Here is a 22465-nt window from a genome sequence, read left to right on the forward strand (position 1 = left end):
AGCTGTAAAAGCAATGCTGCCAATGCATTTTTTTGTACTTTGGGTGTGGTAGGATATAGGAATATTCCAGTTCAAAGTGCAAAAAATATCTTAAAGGCAGAAATAGTATAAATGTTGCTGGAAAGATGGGTGCTCATGTGGGTTGTTTGCACATATAAAATAAATATAACAATAATAAACATAGTAATCCCCTTGGGCGGCCCGGTGTACAGTGATTAGCGTATTGACTTCACAGTGCAGAGGCTCCAGCCTTCCTGTGTGGAGTTTGCATGCTCTCCACGTGCCTGCGTGGGTTTTCTCCGGGTACTCCGGTTTCCTCCCACATTTCAAACAACATGCATGACAGGCTGACTGAACACTAAATTGTCCCTGGGTGTGAGTGTGAGTGCGGATGGTTGTTCGTCTCTGTGTGTCCTGCGATTTGGCTGGCAACCCGTTCAGGGTGTCCCCTGCCTACTGCCCGAAGACATCTGATAGGCTCCAGCATGCCCCGTGTGAGGGTAAAGCGGTTCAGAAAATGGATGGATGGATGGATAATCCCCTTTTGTAGTACAACTTGTATTCTATTGAAATCTACTAGATGTGAGGTCTGTAAATGTTTTACAGTGAAAAGGGACTTGGTGACATCTAGCGGCGTTATGAAGCGAGGACAGTCTGGTCTCAGCAATTTTACGTCTCGAAATGCTATTTTGTCAAATACGTTAATAAATTAAAGCAAAGGTATGACAATGAACAAAAAAACACCGAGTTAAATTCTTCGTCTCGATGATTACAATGTTGCCCGTTGACTAGAGTAGTTAACAAAACGTCAGTGAAGTATCCGATGAGCAAATAACGATTTATGAGTGGACTTAAAGGCAGCGTTCGCTTCAGTTTCCATCACGTTTATCTGAACTATTTGGATTTTTATGCAACCGTGATCATACAAAGTGGGTTAGATGAAATTTAAGGCGTAACAGTAGACTGAATAAAAGGGAGTCAAAACAACTAATTTGCTTGTTAGTTTGAACAAAACTGGATTTTCCACAACGAAAATAAAGTAAAACGCAAAGATAGATGTTCAATACATAGCTAACTTAACCTGTCAATACATGTATTTAAAACACAATTAGATTTTTAAGTGATTATTTTTACGATGACGTGAATGCAAACAGGAATTGATAATAAAGTAGTAGTATTGTTGACACGACACGTGAAATTTCATTTTTACGAAATGTCGATCAAGTGTTTTTTTTTGTACAATTTTTTGTACAATTTACTTTTATTGGGGAACGTACACAACGCTGGCTTTCACGAGGCGGAAGTGACGTGCGTGTGTAAACAGTTGGTGTTAGCCAGGCGATGCCTTTTGAGAAGGCGCAAGAATGACACCATGAACAGGCAACAATGTTATGTTCGGGAAGACAAGAATGTAACGAGATGAAGTGCCTTCTAAACGCACGCTTTGGTGGACAAAAACTTGAACACCTTCGGAGGGAACCAACAACACGGCGCCTCTTTAGTGCGTCATAAGCTCTCCGACACTAGCTGCGAGCGTTAAACAAAATGACTCAAGCTCCCAAACCCGGCTCTATCATCGTAGCCGATTGGCACCGCTGCAAAGACAGCAAAGAATACTTCAGCAAGATACTACACAAGAAGAAACGCAAGATTTTCGGTACCCTCGCCCCCCCCCCCCCCCAAAAAATTACCAAACATACAGCATACAACATAAATATTTGGTCAGCGGATGAATTGAGGTTTGTATCAAAATTTGTGTGGACAGGACTATTGGAGTCTCCGGTGATGCCTCCACATGTCCCCGTGGACACGGTCCACTACAAGGTCTTCCTCTCTGGCAAGAGTGGGGTTGGTAAAAGTGCCCTCGCAGCACACCTGGCAGGCCTGAAAGTACCCAGCACGCACTACGAAACTACAGGTAGCAGCACCCTGCACCCTTAACGTGTACAGTCAGGTCCACAAATATTTGGACATTCACACAATTTTTGCCAATCCAGCTTAGTACAACAAAGCAATGGATTTCACATTTAAACAATCAAGATGTGCTTGAAGTGCAGACTCTGAATTTGGGTTATTTACACCCAAATCAGGTGAACGGTGTAGGAATTGCAACCCATTTGATGTACTTTTTAAATGACCAAAAGTAATGGGACAAGCTAATGCTCATAAATCAGATCACTTTTTGAATACTTTGTTGCAAACCTTTTGCAACAAAGTATTGCCTAAAGCCTCGAACCCATGGACCTCACCACACACGAGGTTTTTCCCCCAGCGATGGACTGCCGGGCCTCAGCTGCATTTCAAATCCAATGTGGGGTTGTACAGAGCTGTATTGCAGCAAATCGTCTCAATGTCCATCTATTTATGGATCTGACGGTATGTTACGTTCATTGAAGACTCAAAATATTTGATAGGTGTGAATATTGACTGGCTTCTGACTTCTCTTGCCTCAGATTGGAACCACCACTACTTAAAAACAGTCATGTTTGTCAATTTGTTTTGCATCCAAGGCATTGAGACAACAGTAGTTTACTGGCCAGCCAAGCTGAAAGAAAGCGGCAGAGTGCTCTTCTTTCGGTTCCAGCTGTGGGACTGCGGCGAAAATGCGTTGCGACGATTTGACCATCTGCTCCCGGTATGCATTACTTATAATGTATATCTGTGACCGTTACACTATTGTAAAGAAGCTGACCCCCCCCCCCACCCGCCTTTAAGCATTCTCTTCTTTTTCCAGTCTTGTAAGGAGAAAGTGGATGCCGTTCTCTTCCTCTTCTCCTTCACTGACAGAACATCTTTTGATGATCTCGCCAATCAAATTGCAAAATGGAATGAGTCATCTGGGAGCCCAGTTGTGACTATGGTGGTCGGGACAAAGTATCCTTGAGAGTTGACTTTCATGGAACACATGCATGAATGTTATTATTTCATGCACAAGGTCAAAAATCTGAATTTTCCTTGATGTTTTGCTCTGATTTGACCTTTTCATGCACTGTGATGTCTCAGAGAAGGATGTGAGGGGCTTCCAGGAGACGTGGCAGTTACCAGTGTTCCGCATGGGCTGCAGTGAGGACGATAACAGACTGGATGTTACCGCGCCTCTCTTCAACAGCCTGGCAGAAAGTTTGTGGCATCAGGACTGCATCATAGCCCGACATCGTCTAAGTTGAGGCATCGAGACAAAAAAAACATAAAAAATGTACAGCACTTTGGAAGAGAAGAACTGTTATTTTTTTCTTACTACCACCGTTACTGTTAGGAAACAAACAAAAGAGAGTGTCTTATACTACCCCGATGTCATTTTGTTTTCATTAAGAACAATATTACGGTGTGCTCATTTAAAGTTTCTGGTGTGGTCATGAAATTAATTTCAACTCAAGGCACTGTCGATGTTCATTTTCACATATACAATTGTACCTTACTTTTATGAAATGAATAAAACTTCCAAAATTCTTTGAAGAAACAGTCTCAGGAGTTCCAGCCCACCCGTAAGCGCAAAACCAGCCAGTAAATATTTTATCTGCCCCTTTCTGAAAATGTGCACCACAACAGTGGGCTAATTTACATAAATACCCTCACATACACCACTTTCATAAACTGAATTTCTTCACGCATTGATATGAGAAAGTACAATTTTTATTAGCAGTCAATCTGAATGAACAGTTCAATACATTAAAATCACAAATCATTTAAAAACAACAAAAAAAAGATGTGCCACTGTTGCCACAATGTGATCCTAACACCTTTGCTATAGATGTGCTTAGAGAAAAAGGTAAGTGAATTATTCAAGTGAATTTCAGTTGTGATTGTGCTCAAGGGCCTTGAACTTTGTGTGTTAGATTGCCACAAAAGTGCACAAAGGATGTGAAAAGGAGAAAATAAAACCCAAATCAGTCACTGCTCTTTAGCACCCTCATCCACTGCTCCTTGTCCGACCTGTGGCCAAAAGCAAACTGTTAAATATGGACAGCTCCAAACAAGGCAAGTACAGTAATCCTTGCACTATTTGCAAATTCCAACACCAGCAGACCACCCCTTGCAACTTAGCTGTCCCCAGCTGTGAATTTGAGGGCTGATATGAAATGCTTAGAATGGTCAATTTTTCCGCTGTTCCAATTTCAGATGACCCAGTATTATTTTGCACTCAAGTTTATTTTGAACAAAATCGGAGTTGTCACTTTTGTTGTGCGCTTTTTTGGTCATTTATTACAATTGAATCCTAAAATCGGAGTGAGTTGTTTGCGTTTGCCGAGAGAATGTTGAAGTGAGTTGAGGAGTTTTGGACAAAAAGGTGGTGCTTTGCTGCAAATGTTTAAGTTATTTGAAGAGCTTCCTTTCAACCAAAGTGGTGCTTTGCCACCATTTGTTTAATTATAAACCTATTGTTTGGTTGGGGGGAATCAATCCTTCACACATCACAGCATGCCTCATAAACCTTTATCCCAGGGATTAAAATGCTTTGGGATCACAACTATATTTACAAATTAAAATTATTAGTAGCCAATTCTAAGCATTGTTTTAATGAGCTCAGTCCCTACCCAGGGGGATTACTGTACTCGCGAAACACTTCCACCCTTCAACTTTTCTTTTGTACCTGCTGTGTGCAACTAGTATCATGGCGGTTGCATGTCCAGTGCGACTTCGAGAGAGATGCAACAGGAAGGATTCCGGCGGTAGACCATGAGCTCCAAGAGCTTCCGTCTTCAGAGATGCAACGCGCACGTATGTGGGGAACTTTGCATAGTCCTCCACCAGGAAGCGCTGCTCCCTGACATGAAAACAGAGATTTAGTCTTTGATCGCAGTGGGAAGTTACCAAGTACATCTAGCTTTACTTCTACAGGTACATTTGGCTTGATGCCACACGATAAGTAAGTACTTTTTTGAGGAGAGGATCAACAAGTCGTTGAAGAGGTGAAGGTAGATATTGGTGAGGGGCATTCTGGGGTTCGGGCCAGTCTCCACAGTCAGCAGGCTCAAGGGACCCTGGTGCACCAAAAAACGTCCGCTTATGACGAGAGGAATCGCCTGAAAGGTAGAAATGATATTTCTTCAGAATTATCCATCGTCTTGATATTAGCCATTGTTTGGGTCTCATTTTTTCTGGGGGAACCATGTTTTCTGGCTGCGCTAAGCTTTGACACTCCTGTATGTCTTTTTAGTTTTGGGAATTCATTGTACAGTTCAACACAACCAATATCGGACAACGAAAAAACAGTCCCAGGATTGTTATCTGGCCATCTTGATTCAAGCTTTGCAAATTGCCATAACCTTTTAACAGCAACTGCTCAACAGCAAACCAACAACTCAAGTACCCATTTTGAATTATCCTCCGCACACCAAACAGAAAAACTTTTCCCCTCAAAATTTTAAGATTGAGGTACGTTGTTTGTTATTCCTAGTCCCCCCCCCCCAAAAAAAAATCATCAGGCCTACTCGGTGTCTAAACCATGACTGCCATCTTTTGGCAAATTGTAATATTACAACTTAAAACTACGTGAAAACATTTCCTTGGGCATAAGGAAGGACCAGGCTGGGCTGTCAATAGAAAACAAAAACTGATGGCCATGGGGTGGGGGGGAAATCAAAATACCCTATAGTTAGGATAGTCAGTTTGGAAAATGAACACATCCCACCCGCCCCCCCCCCCCCAAAAGTTCCATCAAAAACATTTTTTAATTGGGAGAGAGGAGGGGGCATTGAAATAAATACAATTCTGCAAAAAAATGAAATTGCGAGTGGTGAGCCATGAGTATTCTGGGGTCCACTGTAGTAGAGTAAACATGTTTACACTCACCCGCCGACAATAGTTTTGTCAGAACTGTTCCATGAAAATTGAAAATCTACATTGCAAACACAACCAATTGTTTTGTTTCAAAATGTATTGTGGTGGTATGTATAAAAAAGGTACCATCCATATACGTCTGAAACAAAGTGGGTTCTGTTGTTTCATCAGTCTGACAAAGAAAAATGAAGGGTAACCTTCAGTTTGCCAAAATCCAGCAGAATCTCGAGGGAGACCAGTTGCTCGATGACTTTCATTTTTTTGACCCCCTCGTTGCACTCAATCACGATCTGGCTCAAACAAAAATAAAGGATGTAATGAGCTGTGAATTTATTTTCATTTAATTGCACGGAATTAAAGAAACTGTACCCCGTGTATGGCCTCCTTTGCTTTGTGAAGATAGGACACGTCATCTGAATCCACTTCAGTCAGTTTTAGGATATTCTAAAAAAAAAATAGACATCCAGATTTATTAGGTACACAATCTTATTTTAAAAATGGTTTCAAAGTACTGCACACCATCATCAGTTTACAATTGGAGCACACATGATGCAAAAGCTCTCTTGGAATCATGTTGATTTAATTAAATTGCATTTTCACATAGTTCAATGTTTTGCAATGTAAAGGCTGTCTTGAATAAAGATGTTACAAGTGAACACATGTCAAAAGCAAATTACCTCCAGAATGAGCTTAATACGAGTGATTCTTTGGAAAGGAAGGACAAGGAAGGACTTAAGACGCCGTCTCTGGCACACCGGCTCGCCCTCGAGCTGCTCGAGACATGACACGAAGTCACGGTTCTGCTGCCTTGAGATGGAAGAAGAGCGATGAGGGCGAGTGCACATGGAATCGGCGGCAAAACACGGCACACTCACAACAGCTGGTTGATAAGTGCCTCCTGGTACATCATGTTGGTAATGTAGGGCACGTAGTTGGTGCGGAAGGCGGGGCAGTGGTCAAGTACAATGTCTCCAAGCTGGGATAAAAACACGCTCTTGCCCAGGCGGCTCTCCAGGTCCATGAGAAACCTCAAATAAGAATATATTTTCAAAGAGGCAGCACAGATAGGCTCCATTTTACCCGTAAGGACAAACAGTCTTTAAACATACCGTATAAGAAGGTGTAAAGTAGCATCGCTCTTACTTTTCACTTGCCGCTTTAATGTGACGGACGTTGGAGAACAAAGTATGGTGCTCCATCTGGGACAAGGTGTGCTTGAGGGCCTTGGAAGAGCAGAAGTGATCCACAGCGACGCCCAGGCTCCTCAAGTAAGATGCCTCGGAGCTGATCAACTCAAACATTGACTGTATGAGTTGATCAGAAAGGGAAAAAAGTATTAATTTAAAATTACCGGTATATTGGAAATTTAGTGATAAGCAACCAAATATACACAAATCATGTCCAGTTGCTTCACTGACTCCCATTTATATCTGATTAAAACTCATTCACTCCCAAAGACGTTTTTATATGTCTTTTCAGACTTGGTTTAGAATTGGTTGCTACTGAATGAGTTAAAATAAATAAAAATAGCAAGTGAGAGAGAGAGTTTTTTTGAGTGAAAATGCCCCCCCCCCCCAGACTGTTACTTTAATATCAATCCATTCATTTTCTATGGCGCTTATCCTCATTAGTGTCTGGAGCCTATGCCAGTTGACATTTGGAGAGGCATATGTAGACAAACAAATCAATCCACGAGGAAGTAGAGGACGAACAAATACTACAAAGTTAGAATCTCTGCTCCGACCCTGGACCGCACAACTGTGGCCGGTGTGCAGACCATCCCCCACAAATCCTATTAGAAACCACTTAACCAGATTATATCTGAGAACGACGCCGCACCTCCTGAAGTCGAATCTGTCGGGCCGTCAGACTGCCGAGCAGGCCGGCAGCCTGTACCTCGTCCAGGTCTTGCCACAGTGTGCACGGCGCCACGCGAATCACGCGGCGATCCGGAGAAGCGGGTGAGGTTGACCCACGTGAGCTCTGTGGAGGGGACTCTTGGTGACTGAGACGGGACTGCAGACACTGCAGGTACTGGGGGGCAATCAGTTCAGACAGAGAGGTCTTTGTGTTGAGCCTCTGGAGGTCGTCTCTGACCGCCTGTACACAGTAGTCCTGGTAGAGGGGGCCTACACATTCAAAAAAGTAAGTCATTTGAAAGAATATTACCAATATTCTTCAATGAAACATTTAGATTTAAAAAAAAGTGGTACCACTATCAGTTTACAAAAATTCAATCACTACACCAGTAAAACGTAACATCCATTTTCTATATCCATCCACCTATTTTCGAACGGCTTTATCCTCACAAGGATCGCGGGCGCGCTGGAGCCTATCCCAGCTTTCTTCTGGCAGCAGGCGGTGTACACCCGGAATCGGTTGTCAGCCAATTGCAGGAGTCACATTGACTAACAACCGTTTGCGCTCACACTCACACCCAAGGACAATTTAGAGTGTTCCCTTAACCTGCAACATATGTTTTTGGAATGTGGGAGGAACCCGGAGAAAACCCACGCAGACACAGGGAAACATGCAAAGTCCACACAGGAATGACGAAGCCGGAATCTAACCCTGCACTTCTGCACTGTGAAGCCGGCGTGCTAATCAGTCGCTCACCGTGCGGCTCAACAATTGGGTAAAGGCTTCTTGCTACTACATGAGGCTGTACAATATGGAACTGCACTTACATTCGTGAATGTACTTTGAGTGGAAGGACACAAAGGGCTGTCGCTGCTGCTGCTGCTGCTCCTGCTCCTCGTCCCCCTGCACAGGCCTGGAGGCGCAATTAGTTTAAATGCCATCCCATATTGGTCTACTACAGTCTTTTCACAACACCTTACTCTTCTTCTGTGGTATCCTGATCCTCTGGATGAAACAAAGGAGACTTGTTTTCTTCATGTCCAGGAGTCCAAAATAACTTGGGCATGGAATGCATTTTCCCAAAATTCCACATTCCCATCGCGGCAACCGACTTCATGGCTGTTGATATGTCTAATAAAGGAGGACTAAAAGACGGTTGATTAGGATTAAAAACTTTTTTCCCCACAACAGCATATATGAAATTGTTCATGTACATAGCTGGCAAATGTATCATATTCCCGTGCTTTATTTCCCAGCCTGGGAGGCAACACTTCATCACCAAATTGGTTTGTGTACTTGTCAATTAGTGTAGCGTTTGGCTTTAGCCACATGGGCTTCAACAGGTAAGAGCTCACTGCCTTGAGGCGCCTGTCGCTAAAACCCAAACTGTGGCAGTTATTTTAAATTTTTTTTGGGGGGGGGGTGTCTTTCTGGATTTGGAATGACACCTCTACACGTGGCACATACAGCAGACACGTTGCCACAAATATCCCGCACAACCCCTGTCGACAACTTAGCTGGATATTTGAGCAAGTACTGCTTATCGTTAACACTGCACCTCTGCTTATCTTTAAGCTTTAACATGGTGCTTCTCTGTAGGCTTGACTTCTTTCTTACGAACACATCTATATTCTAAAAATACCCTGACGTTTGGATGCAACTTTACACCCCACCCATAATAGTAAATCCAGCTTTCCTTGCCATGATATGGTGGGAGGGAAAACAAAACAAAACAGCATTTCGTAATTTACGAGTGCACGAAAATGGTTTTAAAAAATGCATTATGCAAATATCCCACTCGAGGGCAATTTACACCATGTAGTGGTTTCCGTGAAACAGATGTTTTGTTTTTACATTATTTGGTTAAAAAAACTTGTTGAGCTGCGACTAAGCAGCATCAATTTGTGACAGCAGGGCTCATATGTGAAAGACAAAAAAAAAGTGTCCGTAGAGACAAAATTTTCTCAAGGAGTTTTCACTTAATGCTCTGTCAAAACGCAAATTCGTTACAGAATAGTGGGGTAGAAATTCTGAAAGACTCACTCACGACAGCCCAAACTAGTACTGTATTGCCTTGACTTGCGATCGTTACTTTAATCGGTCCACTTTTTTTTCACCTGATTGGAGCGGGAGAAATCACGAGGTTCACATGTGTCTTTGACCAGGGCTTGCAGTTTAAGGCAAAAAAAAAAAAAAAAAAAAAAAACAAAAAAAAAAAAAAAACACCCAACAACACCTTACCTGTGATTCTGGCTCGGTTCCATCGGGCCACTTAAAGATTCTTCCGGGTTCAAGGCCAGCATATCAGGCTCCTCCGTTGTCGTGGTCATAGTAAGAAACTGGGACTTGAGGTTATTCTCTTCTCCTGCCCAAGGGCCTTCAAAGTAGGCAAGCAGTTGAGCGAAGACGTCTTCACCTATTCCGCAGCTGCTGCTGGCTTGGTCGGTGCTGTCCAGGTCAGCCATTTTGCCTTCAGAGCGACCACCGTCCCTGATTAAATGGCATGTCAATCAAAAATCGCACAGCACGTGCGATGAGTTTTTAAAGTGATCCAATCGACCTACATTTGAGATTGTACTTGTTTCATACTTTTTAACTCTTAAAAAGGCTACACAAACACAGAGTATACAAATACTAATCTCGGTTTTATTTGTCATTCAAAATCGCATACAAGATAAAAGTAAATACCCGGTAAATCAAAAACATTGTATGCCAGATGACTCTGATGACGCCATGTGATACAAGTTGGCGCGTAAATTTTATTCCATGTTCTCAGACAGAAAAGAAAAAAGAATGCACATAATAAATATGTGCACCCGTCTTAATATGACACACAGAATAAATGGACAACATACATTTTTTAAAAGCCATAAAATTCGATATTTGTGTCCAATGTTATTTGTGCACTAATTTTTGGTAGATTTGTAAACTTGTTTAATCTGCTGTATTGTGGCAACTTTTTGAGAGAATTTACGGATACTCTTACAACGATAACACTTGGTACACAAACATTTAAGAAAATAAGAAAAGGCAATTTTGATGCCAAAAAAATAAATAAACCAATCAATAAATTGTAGTAATCACCTTAAGCAAGATAAACACTGTCTTAATTTGAGTATTGTCCAATCAAGATCAGACTGCTTATTATATGTCTGAAAGATAATATGGGGTGTTATTAAAAGTGATTTTTCCTGCTCATTCTTCACAAAAATGGTCAGGGCTGACAATAAGAGTGAGGTACACACTAAACAATAATCAGGCCAAAGTGGAGCATTGTCTATCCCCTTGCGATCAAATTCTGCAAAGATCTGATTTTCTGATGGCTCGAAAAGATTATCCGATCATCCAGTGGCATGGTGTGCATTAGGAGTGATTTTTCCTCCCCAATAAACTCGTAAAACAGTCAGGGATGACGTTTATAAAGCGGGGCACAAACCTCCCAATAAGCAGGAAAAATGTATGTATTTTCTCTGCCTTGCAATCAAAGTCAGCAGTGGCTCGATAATGAGATGACTTTGAAATATCTTATGGTGTGGGATGTTTTGAATTATTCCTTCCCAGCATGCTTGGAAAACTCTCAGTAACCGACAATCATAAGTGTTTAAACCTGTTCAATATTTTACTATCGCGGTTCCTTGTGTGGTGTCAACACTGGTATATCTAGCCTGAGTCATGGACTCTGAGATTGTGACGAGTGATGGTCAATCTGGAAAGTCACTTTCTTCTTCTATTTCTACTACTAATCTTTATTGTTTGTATTCTCCGGCAGTTTGGATGTCCGACGGCACCATGCTGCCACTCACTGGGCGGCCTTGAGACTAAGACAGAGTGGAAGAGACTCACGATTGTCTGTGGTGTGCCATGATTGGGCATCTAGAGCCGTAATCACACACTTGTCAATTTTTTTCCCCCGTCATGTGGGGTCTCTTACAATTAAAAAAAAAAGGTTTGTACCCTGCTTCAGGATAACAAAGGGTAGACCGTATCTTTTTTTGGTTCAACAATAAATGATATAGGGGTCAAGGTTGGATGACGAAAGAAAACAAAATCAATTTATAATAGAAAAAGCCCCTTAAAATCATTGAGGTGGATGCTCGCCGGAGATGTCGGCATGCAAATACCCACCACAAATATCCGCTATGTCAAGAAAAAGGATAATCAGTACAGTGCGACAGCATATCCCTGTTAAGACACGTTCCCTTCAAAGAGGGGCACGAGACATGTGGATCAAAAACCAAGAGCATATGAGGAGACAAGACGTTGGTGGGGGGCAGGCTCGCAGTCTTAGGTGGGCACAGTGATTCTGCGGGCCAGGAGCACCAGCAGAGCCAACTCCACGACCCCGTGTGCCTGCTCTAGAGCCTCTGTAGCATCGCGAGCAGAAAAACCTGCAGCCTGGATTCTCTGAATGTGTTCGGCTGGGAATTGTTCTGTAAAGGTTACGGGCTGGAGGGAGGCGGATGTGCCAGAGACAAGACTGTCCGGGGTGTTTGTGTCCGAGACTCGTCCATGCACATCCCCGCTCTCGTGCTCCCCTTCTGGGGGTTCCCTGAAGCCCCCGTCACACTTTGGAGGACTTGCCGACTCAGGATTATAAATGCTGGGGCCTCTGGCTTCCACTGGAGGCTTCGGAAGATTTGCCGACTCTGGATTATAAATGCTGGGGTCTCTGGCTTCATCAGGGGACTCTGGAGGACTCACTGACTTGGGATGATAAATGTTGGAGTCTCTGGCTTTGGATGGAGACTCCAGAGCTCCCTCCGAAAAGTCTGCCCCTTCTCTCTCCGGGGGGCCCTCGCAAGCAACAGCTGGTTTGGCTTTGGCATTGCTTGGTTCTGGTCTAATTCCTGTTGGAACCTCCTCTTCGGAATGCGTTGAGGGGTGGGGGGCGCCACACTTGTTGGACAGCAGCAGTTCATGGAGCTCCAAGAGAGCAGCGGCCAGAGACGGAATGCCGTCGGAGCCCTCAGGCTGATCCCTGCATGAGGAGTCCATTTCGACAGAGTCCAGCTGGCAAGGATTCATCATTTCGGACCCAGCTGCCTCATGCTCCATGGGCTGACTGTGTGCTACTTCTGGATAGGGGAAGTTTGAAATGTTCTCCGCCTCGGATGGTTCCGTAGTCTCCTTCTCACCAGCCTCTGGACCCTGGAGGTCTTCAGCTGGCTGACCGGGTGCCAGGGCGTCTCCTACAGAGACAGTACGATCTTCCAGAGGGGGATGCTTGATCTGATCCTGCTCTATAGGCAGATGAGGCTCCTGGAGGCCAAGTTGGTCTGGCCCGGAGGCCTGCTCCACAGGGACCTGGGTGGACTCTGAGCAAACCGAGTCAGGGTTCTGGGGATGGGCGCTTGAGGACATTTGGTCTGAGGCTGTGGGTAGTGACAATGTCGGCGGCTGTGGTGAGGTAGTCTGTCCGTCTGCAGTGTTTTTTTTGGGAGAGATTACAGATGACACAACCAAACGTGAGACGGTGGAGCCTCGTTGAAAGCTATCAAGAAGTCCCAACACTTCTCTTTTTCCATAGTTTACGTTACATCCTTATTCCAATTGATTTTTCCCCCCATTCAAAATACTACACCCCCCCCCCCTAAATACAACATGTTTTTGGAGATTTACTTTGGAAATGTATTAATTGTGGGGATTTACTGGATACAGAGAGAGAGAGAGAGAGAGAGAGATTCATTATGGTTTGTTGTGTGGACAACTGACGAAGTGTGGAAAAAGTAAAGCACTGTGGACACTTTCCAGGTGCACTGTACAGGCGTTAACACAAACAGTGGAAACTCAACCGATAATGTCCACTAAAGTCAAGTAAGTTGAAAGTGATGTCATGCGCCATGGCACCTCTGGGTGCTGTGTTTGTTTGTTTTTGGGTGCGGGTCTTTTTTCTTTGGGTTATCTTCAACCACCATGAAGGTGTCGCTTGCAAGTGCATCAATGAATCAGGAGTGTTAAGAGAAGAACAAAAGGCAGCATGGCATAGACGGGCATCCCCATATTTTGTCCATGATCAAACGTGATAGGCTCCAGTTCAACCTTGAGCCAAATGAGGCCAAGTGCTAGAGAACGTTTGGATGGGTCGAAAAGTTTACGAAATCCAAATGAATTGGGTTTGACCTCAGAGAGTCCACTGTTTGTTTGCACATTCACTTAAGTTAGTTTCCTGGGCTTCTCTTGAATCAAAATGCAAAAATACACACAAAAAAAGTAGCAGCTCATGTGGCAAAAATCAAATCATAACCAAGGTGGTAAAGTAATATAGAAAAATGCAATGGACTGCAGCACTGGCAATGGCTATGGCTTCTGAGTTTTTGCAGTACCTGATTGTTTGGCCCCTCTCCAGCTGTCTCCATTTGCATCAGTGCTGTCCTGCTCAGGGGTTAAGGCGCACACCACACACATCATGCAGAGGGACGGAGAAAGTTAGCAGTGGCACACAAAACATGCAGCAACCTAATCACACTTTTTTTTTCTCGCATGTGTGTGTCTTTTTGCTGTTGCTGTACTACAAGGACCCTCTTGAAATTGATATGAGATCCTTTAAGCAATAAACAAGCCACAAACTACAAAACTGGTGTTAATAATGAACATACCATCTACTTCTGGTTTAATTGAATGATGTCCGCATAGCAGGCATTTTAGTACCCGGTAATTAGTTCAAGCATGTACACAATATGTCAACATGGCTAATTAGCTCTCTGCTCATTATTTTCTCCTTAATAATTACGAAGATGGTTTGTTTTCCTCAAATTTGAATATGACTGATGTCTAACGACCTTCGTAAACCCACCAACCCATCTACCCGTCTATCTATCTAGGCTGAGCGATAAGGTCTACAAGTAAAACTCAAGTTTTTCTTTTTTTAAATGAACATTACCGGTACTGATTTTAATTATTTTCCCCCTTAAAGTAATAGCGACTGTCCGTGTTTTATGTTATATGTTGTGTTTATTATTTTACTTTATGTTAACTGTTTGGTTAAGCGCTTTGTTGCAGCTGCAGCTGTTGTGAAAGCGCTATATAAATCAGGATGTATTTATTGTATTGTAATAGCAAATGACAAAGATCTAATTCAAAGCAATTTTTTCTTTTGTTTTTTTCCTGCTTCTGGGATTTCCTTTAGTTGGCCTGAGACTAAAGCTTTTAGGTGTTTTTTTCCCTTCTACTCAGCATTAACTTCAACTGAAATAATTTTTCTTTACAGATAATGTAAAGAAATGTAGTAAATGTAAGCACTGTAATATTGGCACTTCTTTACACTGACTGTAAATATCAGTAAATGTAAACAAATTCTTTGATAAAAAGTGTAAACTTGAGCTGTAATAATTTAACTTTTTTTTTTTAAATTAAATTTTAACATCATAAATGAGATATCAAACTCAGTTGCTTGGCATGTCCATGCCTATTCTCATAAACCGAGGCCTCTTGTATCTCAGGTGATGATGGCATGACATGATCATGTGACGGCATGAATAAAGTTTATGCGGCCCATGCAATTGCCATTCTAACAGAGGGTGTAGGGTGTTGTGGGGGGGCTCAAAGAAAAATGAAACAAAAACAAGCCAATGGTAGCAGAGACCAAGCATACCGCTTTCATGTATGGACCGCTGAAGTGCTTCCGCGAGCTCCCGATCCGCTATCTCTTCGGGGCGGTTTTCCTCACGTCCTTCAGGCCCATAGGCCAGCCGGGCGCATTCAGGCAACTCGGCCTCGGACAAGAAGCGAGTCTCGGTGCCCGTTGTGCCGATAAGAAGCACGCTTTTCTTCAGGTCGATCGAGCACTACGAGACAATAAAGCAAGTTAGCTTCAGGGTTAGATTTTGCATCCTAAAATCGGGGATCGAGAGGCGAAGACAGGTGGTTCGTACCTGGTGTCTCTTGAGCATGTCCAGGCCGAGCAGCATGTCCATCGGCTGGTCCTCCAAAATGGAGAAAGAACAGGGAAGAAAGTCCCCTTCAATCTGGACCTGAGCTGCATGGACACAAGTGACACATCATGCATGTCAGCACGTGACGGAGAACTGTACCGTCTTTCTCATCGAAGGACTCCACCCAAAAACACCCACCCAAATGAACCCTGCCAATGATCTTTTGCGTGCCGACGCCCTTTGCGATGCCTGCCCAGCGTCGATCTACTAATCGCATGATGTTGCAGCGGTCCGCACAGGCTTGGCTCATGATGGTCATTTGGGCGCCTGAGAGCAAAACAAAAGACCCCTTGTTAAAAATATAAAGATACATAAGATGAATTCTAATTGTACACTACAGGGTAGGGCTCAATGATTTCAGGAGAAAATGGAATGGCGATTTTTTGGACAGATACTGTGTTGCAATTAACAATTTTCTTCAAATTACTCAACTCAACTGTATTTATAGAGCACTTTCAAACAGCCATCGCTGCACACAAAGTGCTGTGCATGGAGCAACTGACATATACAACAGTAAAGCAACAAATCAGTAACAAAGACGGTAGAAAGCACCGAACAGCAAAACCAAGAACAAATCTGAGTCATGGTGAGTCAAATGCCAAAGAATACAAGTGAGTTTTGAGGCGCGTTTTAAAGATGGGCACCGAGGTGGCTTGCCGAATGTTCAGTGGGAGGTCATTCCAGAGAGAGGGACCGGCAACGGAAAAGGCTCCATCCCCTCTGAGCTAAATGCAAGGACACCTGAGAGGCTGTTAGTGCAAGGCAGTCCTTTTTCAAGGTTTTAAACTGGTTCAATGAAGCAAGACCTACTGCTTGTCATCATGCGTGCATGGAAATAAAGTTTTGTAATTACGTTTTTAAGTTTAGGTTTAACAGTGTATGTGACATTTTTTTAAACCAAAAATGTTTTAAATTTATATTAATGTACATGTTCTTTGCACATAAACGTAAGATTATATGTAAATATTTTTTCTACATTTCTGTCAGAGACTTAACTGCTTCAAACGGAAATGGAGGGTTTCGTGATGTGGCCTGAAATTCATATCATGGTATGATTTGGAATTTCTTTACAGTAATGTTGACTGTAAAAGTGTCAAAAATATATATATATTTCTGGATGGTTAATTCTAATGTGAAAGGTTTTCATGTCAACATGTCTTTTTCTTTTTATGTCATTAAATCAATCCGACAACTAAAGAACATAGTCCCTTATCAAAGCTAAAATGATTAAAGAAAAGATTTAGAATCATTTTGAGACTATTATTGTTTAGATCTAAAACTCGGTCCAATAGGTTACTTTGTGGTGCAAATAATTTGCTTGTAAATGACTGAGCGATTCAGGAAAGCTCGTTTTTATACCCACTCATGGCAAAAAAATGCATGAAATCTTTTAGAACTTTGACCAAACAAGAATTACCTGAGTCCACAAAAGCTTTCACAGGGTGCCCGTTGACTTTGCAGTTAATGTAGAGCATAACAACCTGCCCGAAGCTTTCTGGGGCCTCCTCCATTGCAATCGTCATATTTTCTTCAACATTGTGCTGCCTGGAACGTGTTGAGCGAAAATAAAAACAGACTATAACCTGCTTCTGCCCATTCGTATTTGTTTTCTTGACATTGACAATGGGAAAATAAAAACTCGAGTAAACCTGATATCCTCCTCGATCTTTGCCTGCGCTTCCAAATCGAAAGGATCGGCAGTCAGCAGTCGGATTCGCTCTTGCTCCCGCTTGGCTCGATCCTGCTGTTGCTCCAGCAGCACTTTGGTGAAACGCTCTGAAAACAGAACATTTACACCAACATCAGCTGATGCCATACACAGTATAACACAGCAGGTAGTGATGCAGTAAGGCGAACACAGCAGGTAGTGATGCAGTAAGGCAGTGGCCAATGTTACAGTCTGACAGGTTGACAACCGTGAGCAAAAATATCACAGTATCACGGTTTTAAAATGACAGCTCTTAATGTCCTTTTTTGAAATATTAAGGAAAATAAAATCACATTTCTTTTCCGATTGAACACAATCAATTTGATTTTTAAACAATAATACAATATTAAGAAATGTTTCCTATAGTAAGCTAAACCAAAACAATAACTATGAACATTCTTTTTCTCTTAATTCTTCTGAGTAAGCCACAACGTCCCATGACTGGTGAATGAGGTGGTGGTGGTATGTTGTGGTATGTTTAGTTTAGAACAGACCCGTGAGGCTACTCACACTGGATACACCGTGTTCCAAGTCAGAGCGCCGAGAGTGCGGTCTGGCACTCCTTTTTGGAGCACTCTGAATAACCAAACTGCACATTTGAGCAACGCTCTGAGTTTCTGAACGACTGGAGTGAAGCATTGCACGTTCTATCATATTTAACACCGAGTCATAAATGTGATAACGGCCCGGAAAGTAGGAATAGGAATTTTTTTTTACAAGCTTGAAATAAAATAATGTGTACACCATTTGCTTTTGAGCAGCTAAGAGATGTTTTCGTTATGTGGCTTTGTCCCTAATTGCTGAAAACAGTTAGGGCTCACTGTATGTCATAACAGCAGTTTTATCTACCAAGATCTCCGCTCAGCAAAGCCTCAGCAAGCGGTGGGTTTCGCTCTTTCAGGAGGGAGAGTTCATGTGGATTGGACAGGAGCATCTGCTGGAGTAAGGCGGGGTCGTCAAGCCCCTGAGAAGAGGAGCCGCGAAAGGCCGGGAGGTTAAGGTTGGAGGGTTGTGCACTGCGCTGTGGCTGTTGCTGAGGTGGTGGTAGTTGCTGCTGCTGCGGCGGCTGGTGTTGCTGCTGCTGCTCCGGTTGCTGCTGCTGCGGCGGTGCGGCCTGTTGTTGCCGCGGCCTGATTATACTATGGGAAGCGTTTGAAGTCGAGGCGCCAGGGACTGTGATGGAACGAAAGTCGATATGGGGCAGACCTACAAGGTGAAGAGGAGGAAAGGTTAGTAGGTTAACGAGATTTGACAACAACAAAGGCTTGATTACCAAAAAGATAACAAGAATAAAAACATAAGGGGTCCTCGGTTTTTATTCCAGCCACAGCGGCATTACCCAAATTTGTACACGTAATTGGGAATGCCCCATAGTCTGCTAAACTACACTAATGCAAAGTACATTTTTTGGCAAGGATGTGAGTTAAACCATTCCACACGGCAACTTGCTCGGTAAGAAAGGGTCGCACAGCAACACGGACTAACGACGACAGTCTGGTTGCCAGTCTGCTCATATTTGGAAGCATTGACGTAGCAGCACCGGGAAGTAAAAACAGAGACTTTTACCTGTGGTTTAGGTGGGAGGTTGACCAGACCTCGACACGATGAGCAAAAGCAAGGCTCATTTTAAGGCGAAGAATATGACACAAAAAACTAATGGCTTGGCGGAAACTTGGAAAGGGTGATCTCGTGCATGAGCAAAAATCCCACCAAGACGACATTGAGGTATATTTCAGGCTAAGCAGGGAGCAGTGTCTTCTTAGACACGTCAGTCTAAAAGCTTGGGACACTGAGACACCACATTTATGAAGAAATCCTCATGTCGATACACATAAAATCGTCAGCCAAAATAGCACTAAATCACTCCACCAGCTCCTCTCCTATTGGAGGCACTTTAGGTTCAGTGTAAATTAACATATTCTCATTCATTCTCGCTTTGATTTGCTCTTGTGGTCTGTCTCCACCTTTTCAGTCATGGATTACATGACATGTACTCACCTGGGAAGGCAGGCTGAGTGGGTGGTGGCCTTCTGTCGGCTTGCCTGAGGACCACCACGTCTCCATCCTTCACACCGTAGGTCCCCAAGGCACGAGTTGGGTCTTTTAGGGGCTGCTCTACATAGGAGATCTTAAAAAAGAATAAGAAAAAGATTGTAAACACACAGCAACCACAACAGTACGACCACCTTTAACATCTACTAAGTTGTATGGAAAACGTTTATCATTGTGGTTGTGCAGGGGCTCATAGTGTGGAACTGCACTGCACCATACACAGACTCGCTCCAAGAGCTAAAAGAGGCAACCGCAATATTAGAAGCAGCTCTTGGTATGATGCAATCCAATTCTACATGGCTCTAGTCTAAACCATTGTGCAACCACAATAAATCAACTGAGATGGCACAACTTGAGACAACCGGGCGTCATCAGTTTTCGACGGAACCGACATATGTTTCAAATCATTTCGAGTGCAACTGTATATAGGGCTTGCAATAGTAGGAGAACACAGTTCAATATTTACAGATTGCTGCAAGGAAATGTATCTTTTTGCTAATTTTTTAAATAAATTAAACACACACACGCACGCACATACACACAGTATACAGGGCGTCACATAAGTCTCCATGCATAGGAGAAATAATAGATTCCGTACATATATGGTTCTAACCTTTATTTATTTATATTTCACATTTTATATTAACACTGAAAATTGTGTTAATATAAAATATGAAATATAAATAAATTAAGATTCATTTGAATAAAGAGCAACAAGTTGAAATCATTCTGATGGCCGGTTCAGCAAGCAGTTGTATAGTTTGTCAAGAAACCTACATTTTTGTATGGAGACTTATTGGGGACACACACGCACGCACACGCACGCACACACACACGGTTTCAGATACAGTAATGGATGGGGGGATGTTACGAAGTGCCCCCCCCCCAAAAAAAAATCATGTTTGAAAATGCCTTACTTTGATTAAACAAAGATAAGCAGTCTGCTTTCATGAAACGGTACTGAAACCAGAGAATATTCACTGTAGGGAGGCTGAAATCACAGGATTTTGATAATGGCTGTTAATGATTCATTGAATTATCAAAATAATTGACAATTAATCGATTGTGACTCCTATTGGGCAATATCTGAATTTGCATAATCAAATTTAATAGTTTGTCTATTTGGTGACCATGCTCTGGTTTACGGGCGTAACAGTTTTTCACCAGTTACTAAACACTGGAATAGGGTAGTTTTGTTTCTCTCCACGAATACTTTCTATTAAAGTAATTATATGGAGCACTACTTTTTACTTTAACTTGAGGAATATTTTATTTCAAAGTAACAGTACTTTTTCGCCCCAAACGTTTCCTTCATATCCCTTTATTTTAATGGCAAACATTAAACCTCGGACCCACAAATAGGCCACCTGTTTATAACGCCGTATCGTGATGGTGTTGTTAAACCGTTAGCCTTCACCAGCAGATCTGCGCTTGTCTGACGTGAATCCCACGAAACATCGTTTAAACGACGTGATTTTCCCCCCACATATGTGACACCCAATTGAGTACGTATTGTTACTAACGCTTCATAACAAATGGCCTATAGTTGGGGAATTTCAACGCTGCCTGGTTCCCAAAACGCAAGCAAAAGTATGATTCATGCTAGCAGAGCCGGTAGGGCTAACTAGCCAAATGCTATGCTAGCTCGGCGTCTGGAGCTAAACAGCTCGTCGCCGCCGGGTGTCCTTACCTGAATTTCCCCCGCCGGGATTCCCGACTCGAGTTCACAAAGTGCCACAAAGTCTCTCAGTTCCAGCTCCGGGGACACATCGAGGGCGAATGTGGTTTCTGGGCGATCCCTCGGCGCGCAGAAAACGGTGACCAGCATCGCTTAATTTTGGAAGCAGAATCGGTTGGCAAACCGCTGCAACATAAAGGCACTCACTGCATTTCCTTTACTCACACATGCGAACGCCGCATGCTGATACTGGATTTGGGTCACTATCATGCGTATTTCACGCCGCGAGGCCGTCAAATAAAATGCGTGGAGCTAAAATAAAGGTAATGAGTGTTGTCCACTTACTCAAAGGCGTGTGATGTGACAGCAAATCATTCAAAAACTCCAACATCAAGAAATGTTCTAATATTCGACCAGCAATGCCGTACCTCGCCCAGCTGGTTTTTACGACATGTCGTATGACGAGGTCTGGAGTCGTAACCATTTCCAAGCTCCATTCCGACCTATGACAGAACTATATTATCATGTCATAAGATGAAGATAGTAAATTTACATGACGTGTAGGAAATATGTTCAAGAAATAACATGCACATTATTATTTTTCACATATTTGATCTCAGAAAGAATTTAAACGTATTTTGTTATTATTATTCATTATTGACGCACAGAGGTTTGACTAACTCGAAATGTTACACGCTTGAAGAAATAAAGCAGACTGATGAGCATCAATTTTAATCTTACAATGGAATGCCAAATACCAACAAACAACTAAGAGTGAAATTGACAAGAGCACCTCAGTATACAATAAAAAGAATATGACAATATAAAATATTTAGTGGTATATAATACATATATTTAATAAACAGCTCAGATAAACTGATAACAACTTTTGATGACTTATGGCGGCAAATGAAATGACTTTAGAGGGGAAAACTGAAGTATAGCCTGGATGAGACCGCATGTATCTTTACATGATCAGCAAATGTGTCTTGCATCATTTAGGCGCCTGATTAGTTCATGAAAAAGTATTTGATTTTCATTCATAAAAATGTATTCACACCATCCCATGATATCATTAGCTAATTGATATCATTAGCTAATTGATTTATTGTTAATACAATCAAGGATAGAGGTAAAAGTTTAAAGTCACTTATGGGTATTGTCATGGTTTTGCTCTGCCTGTGTTTTTTTTGTTTGTTTGTTTGTTTTCAGCACCAGCTGGAGTGGAGCGCATGCCTCTTCAGCAGGTGCGGCCTGCCATGTATTTAAGGACTGCCAAGCTGCCTAGTCTCTTGTCGGATTATTGACCTTGCTCTCTGTTTATGCTCAAGTGAAATGTTCTCGACCTCTTGCCTACGTTCATAGTCGCTCTTGTTTCGCTAGATTCTTGTTTAGTAAATATTTTGAGTATGTGCGTGCGTGCGTGCGTGCGTGTGTGCGTGCGTGCGTGTGTGT

General features: G+C 42.6%; 3 protein-coding genes across 3 annotated transcripts; 1 reads left to right on the forward strand and 2 right to left on the reverse strand.

The window, feature by feature from the left end:
- Nucleotides 1-1302: 1302 nt before the first annotated feature.
- cplane2 (ciliogenesis and planar polarity effector 2) lies at nt 1303-3450 on the forward strand. The gene is made up of 5 exons (XM_086116759.1): nt 1303-1657; nt 1766-1918; nt 2511-2635; nt 2735-2874; nt 2972-3450. Exons 1-5 carry the CDS (start codon nt 1546-1548, stop codon nt 3165-3167), a joined length of 726 nt encoding a protein of 241 aa, XP_085972885.1. The 5' UTR covers nt 1303-1545; the 3' UTR covers nt 3168-3450.
- Nucleotides 3451-3694: 244 nt separating this feature from the next.
- LOC147201029 (rho guanine nucleotide exchange factor 19) lies at nt 3695-10125 on the reverse strand. Its single transcript, XM_086118137.1, has 12 exons — nt 9883-10125; nt 8622-8786; nt 8469-8554; nt 7621-7910; nt 6925-7085; nt 6657-6809; nt 6459-6588; nt 6151-6225; nt 5979-6071; nt 4876-5024; nt 4592-4765; nt 3695-3933 (listed from the first exon to the last, which is right to left on the reverse strand). Exons 1-12 carry the CDS (start codon nt 10104-10106, stop codon nt 3888-3890), a joined length of 1746 nt encoding a protein of 581 aa, XP_085974263.1. The 5' UTR covers nt 10107-10125; the 3' UTR covers nt 3695-3887.
- A 142-nt stretch (nt 10126-10267) lies between these two features.
- On the reverse strand, nt 10268-21439 carry ddi2 (DNA-damage inducible protein 2). The gene is made up of 10 exons (XM_086118389.1): nt 21356-21439; nt 21023-21162; nt 19279-19408; nt 18130-18486; nt 17222-17348; nt 16990-17117; nt 15711-15839; nt 15513-15616; nt 15233-15425; nt 10268-13061 (listed from the first exon to the last, which is right to left on the reverse strand). The coding sequence occupies exons 1-10, from the start codon at nt 21399-21401 to the stop codon at nt 11926-11928; spliced, it is 2490 nt and encodes an 829-aa protein (XP_085974515.1). The 5' UTR covers nt 21402-21439; the 3' UTR covers nt 10268-11925.
- Between the last annotated feature and the right edge of the window lie 1026 nt (nt 21440-22465).

This window comes from Hippocampus guttulatus, chromosome 8, assembly GCF_054856545.1.
Source record: "Hippocampus guttulatus isolate MCC_2025c chromosome 8, RoL_Hgut_1.0, whole genome shotgun sequence".
Classification (NCBI taxonomy): Eukaryota; Metazoa; Chordata; class Actinopteri; order Syngnathiformes; family Syngnathidae; genus Hippocampus; species Hippocampus guttulatus.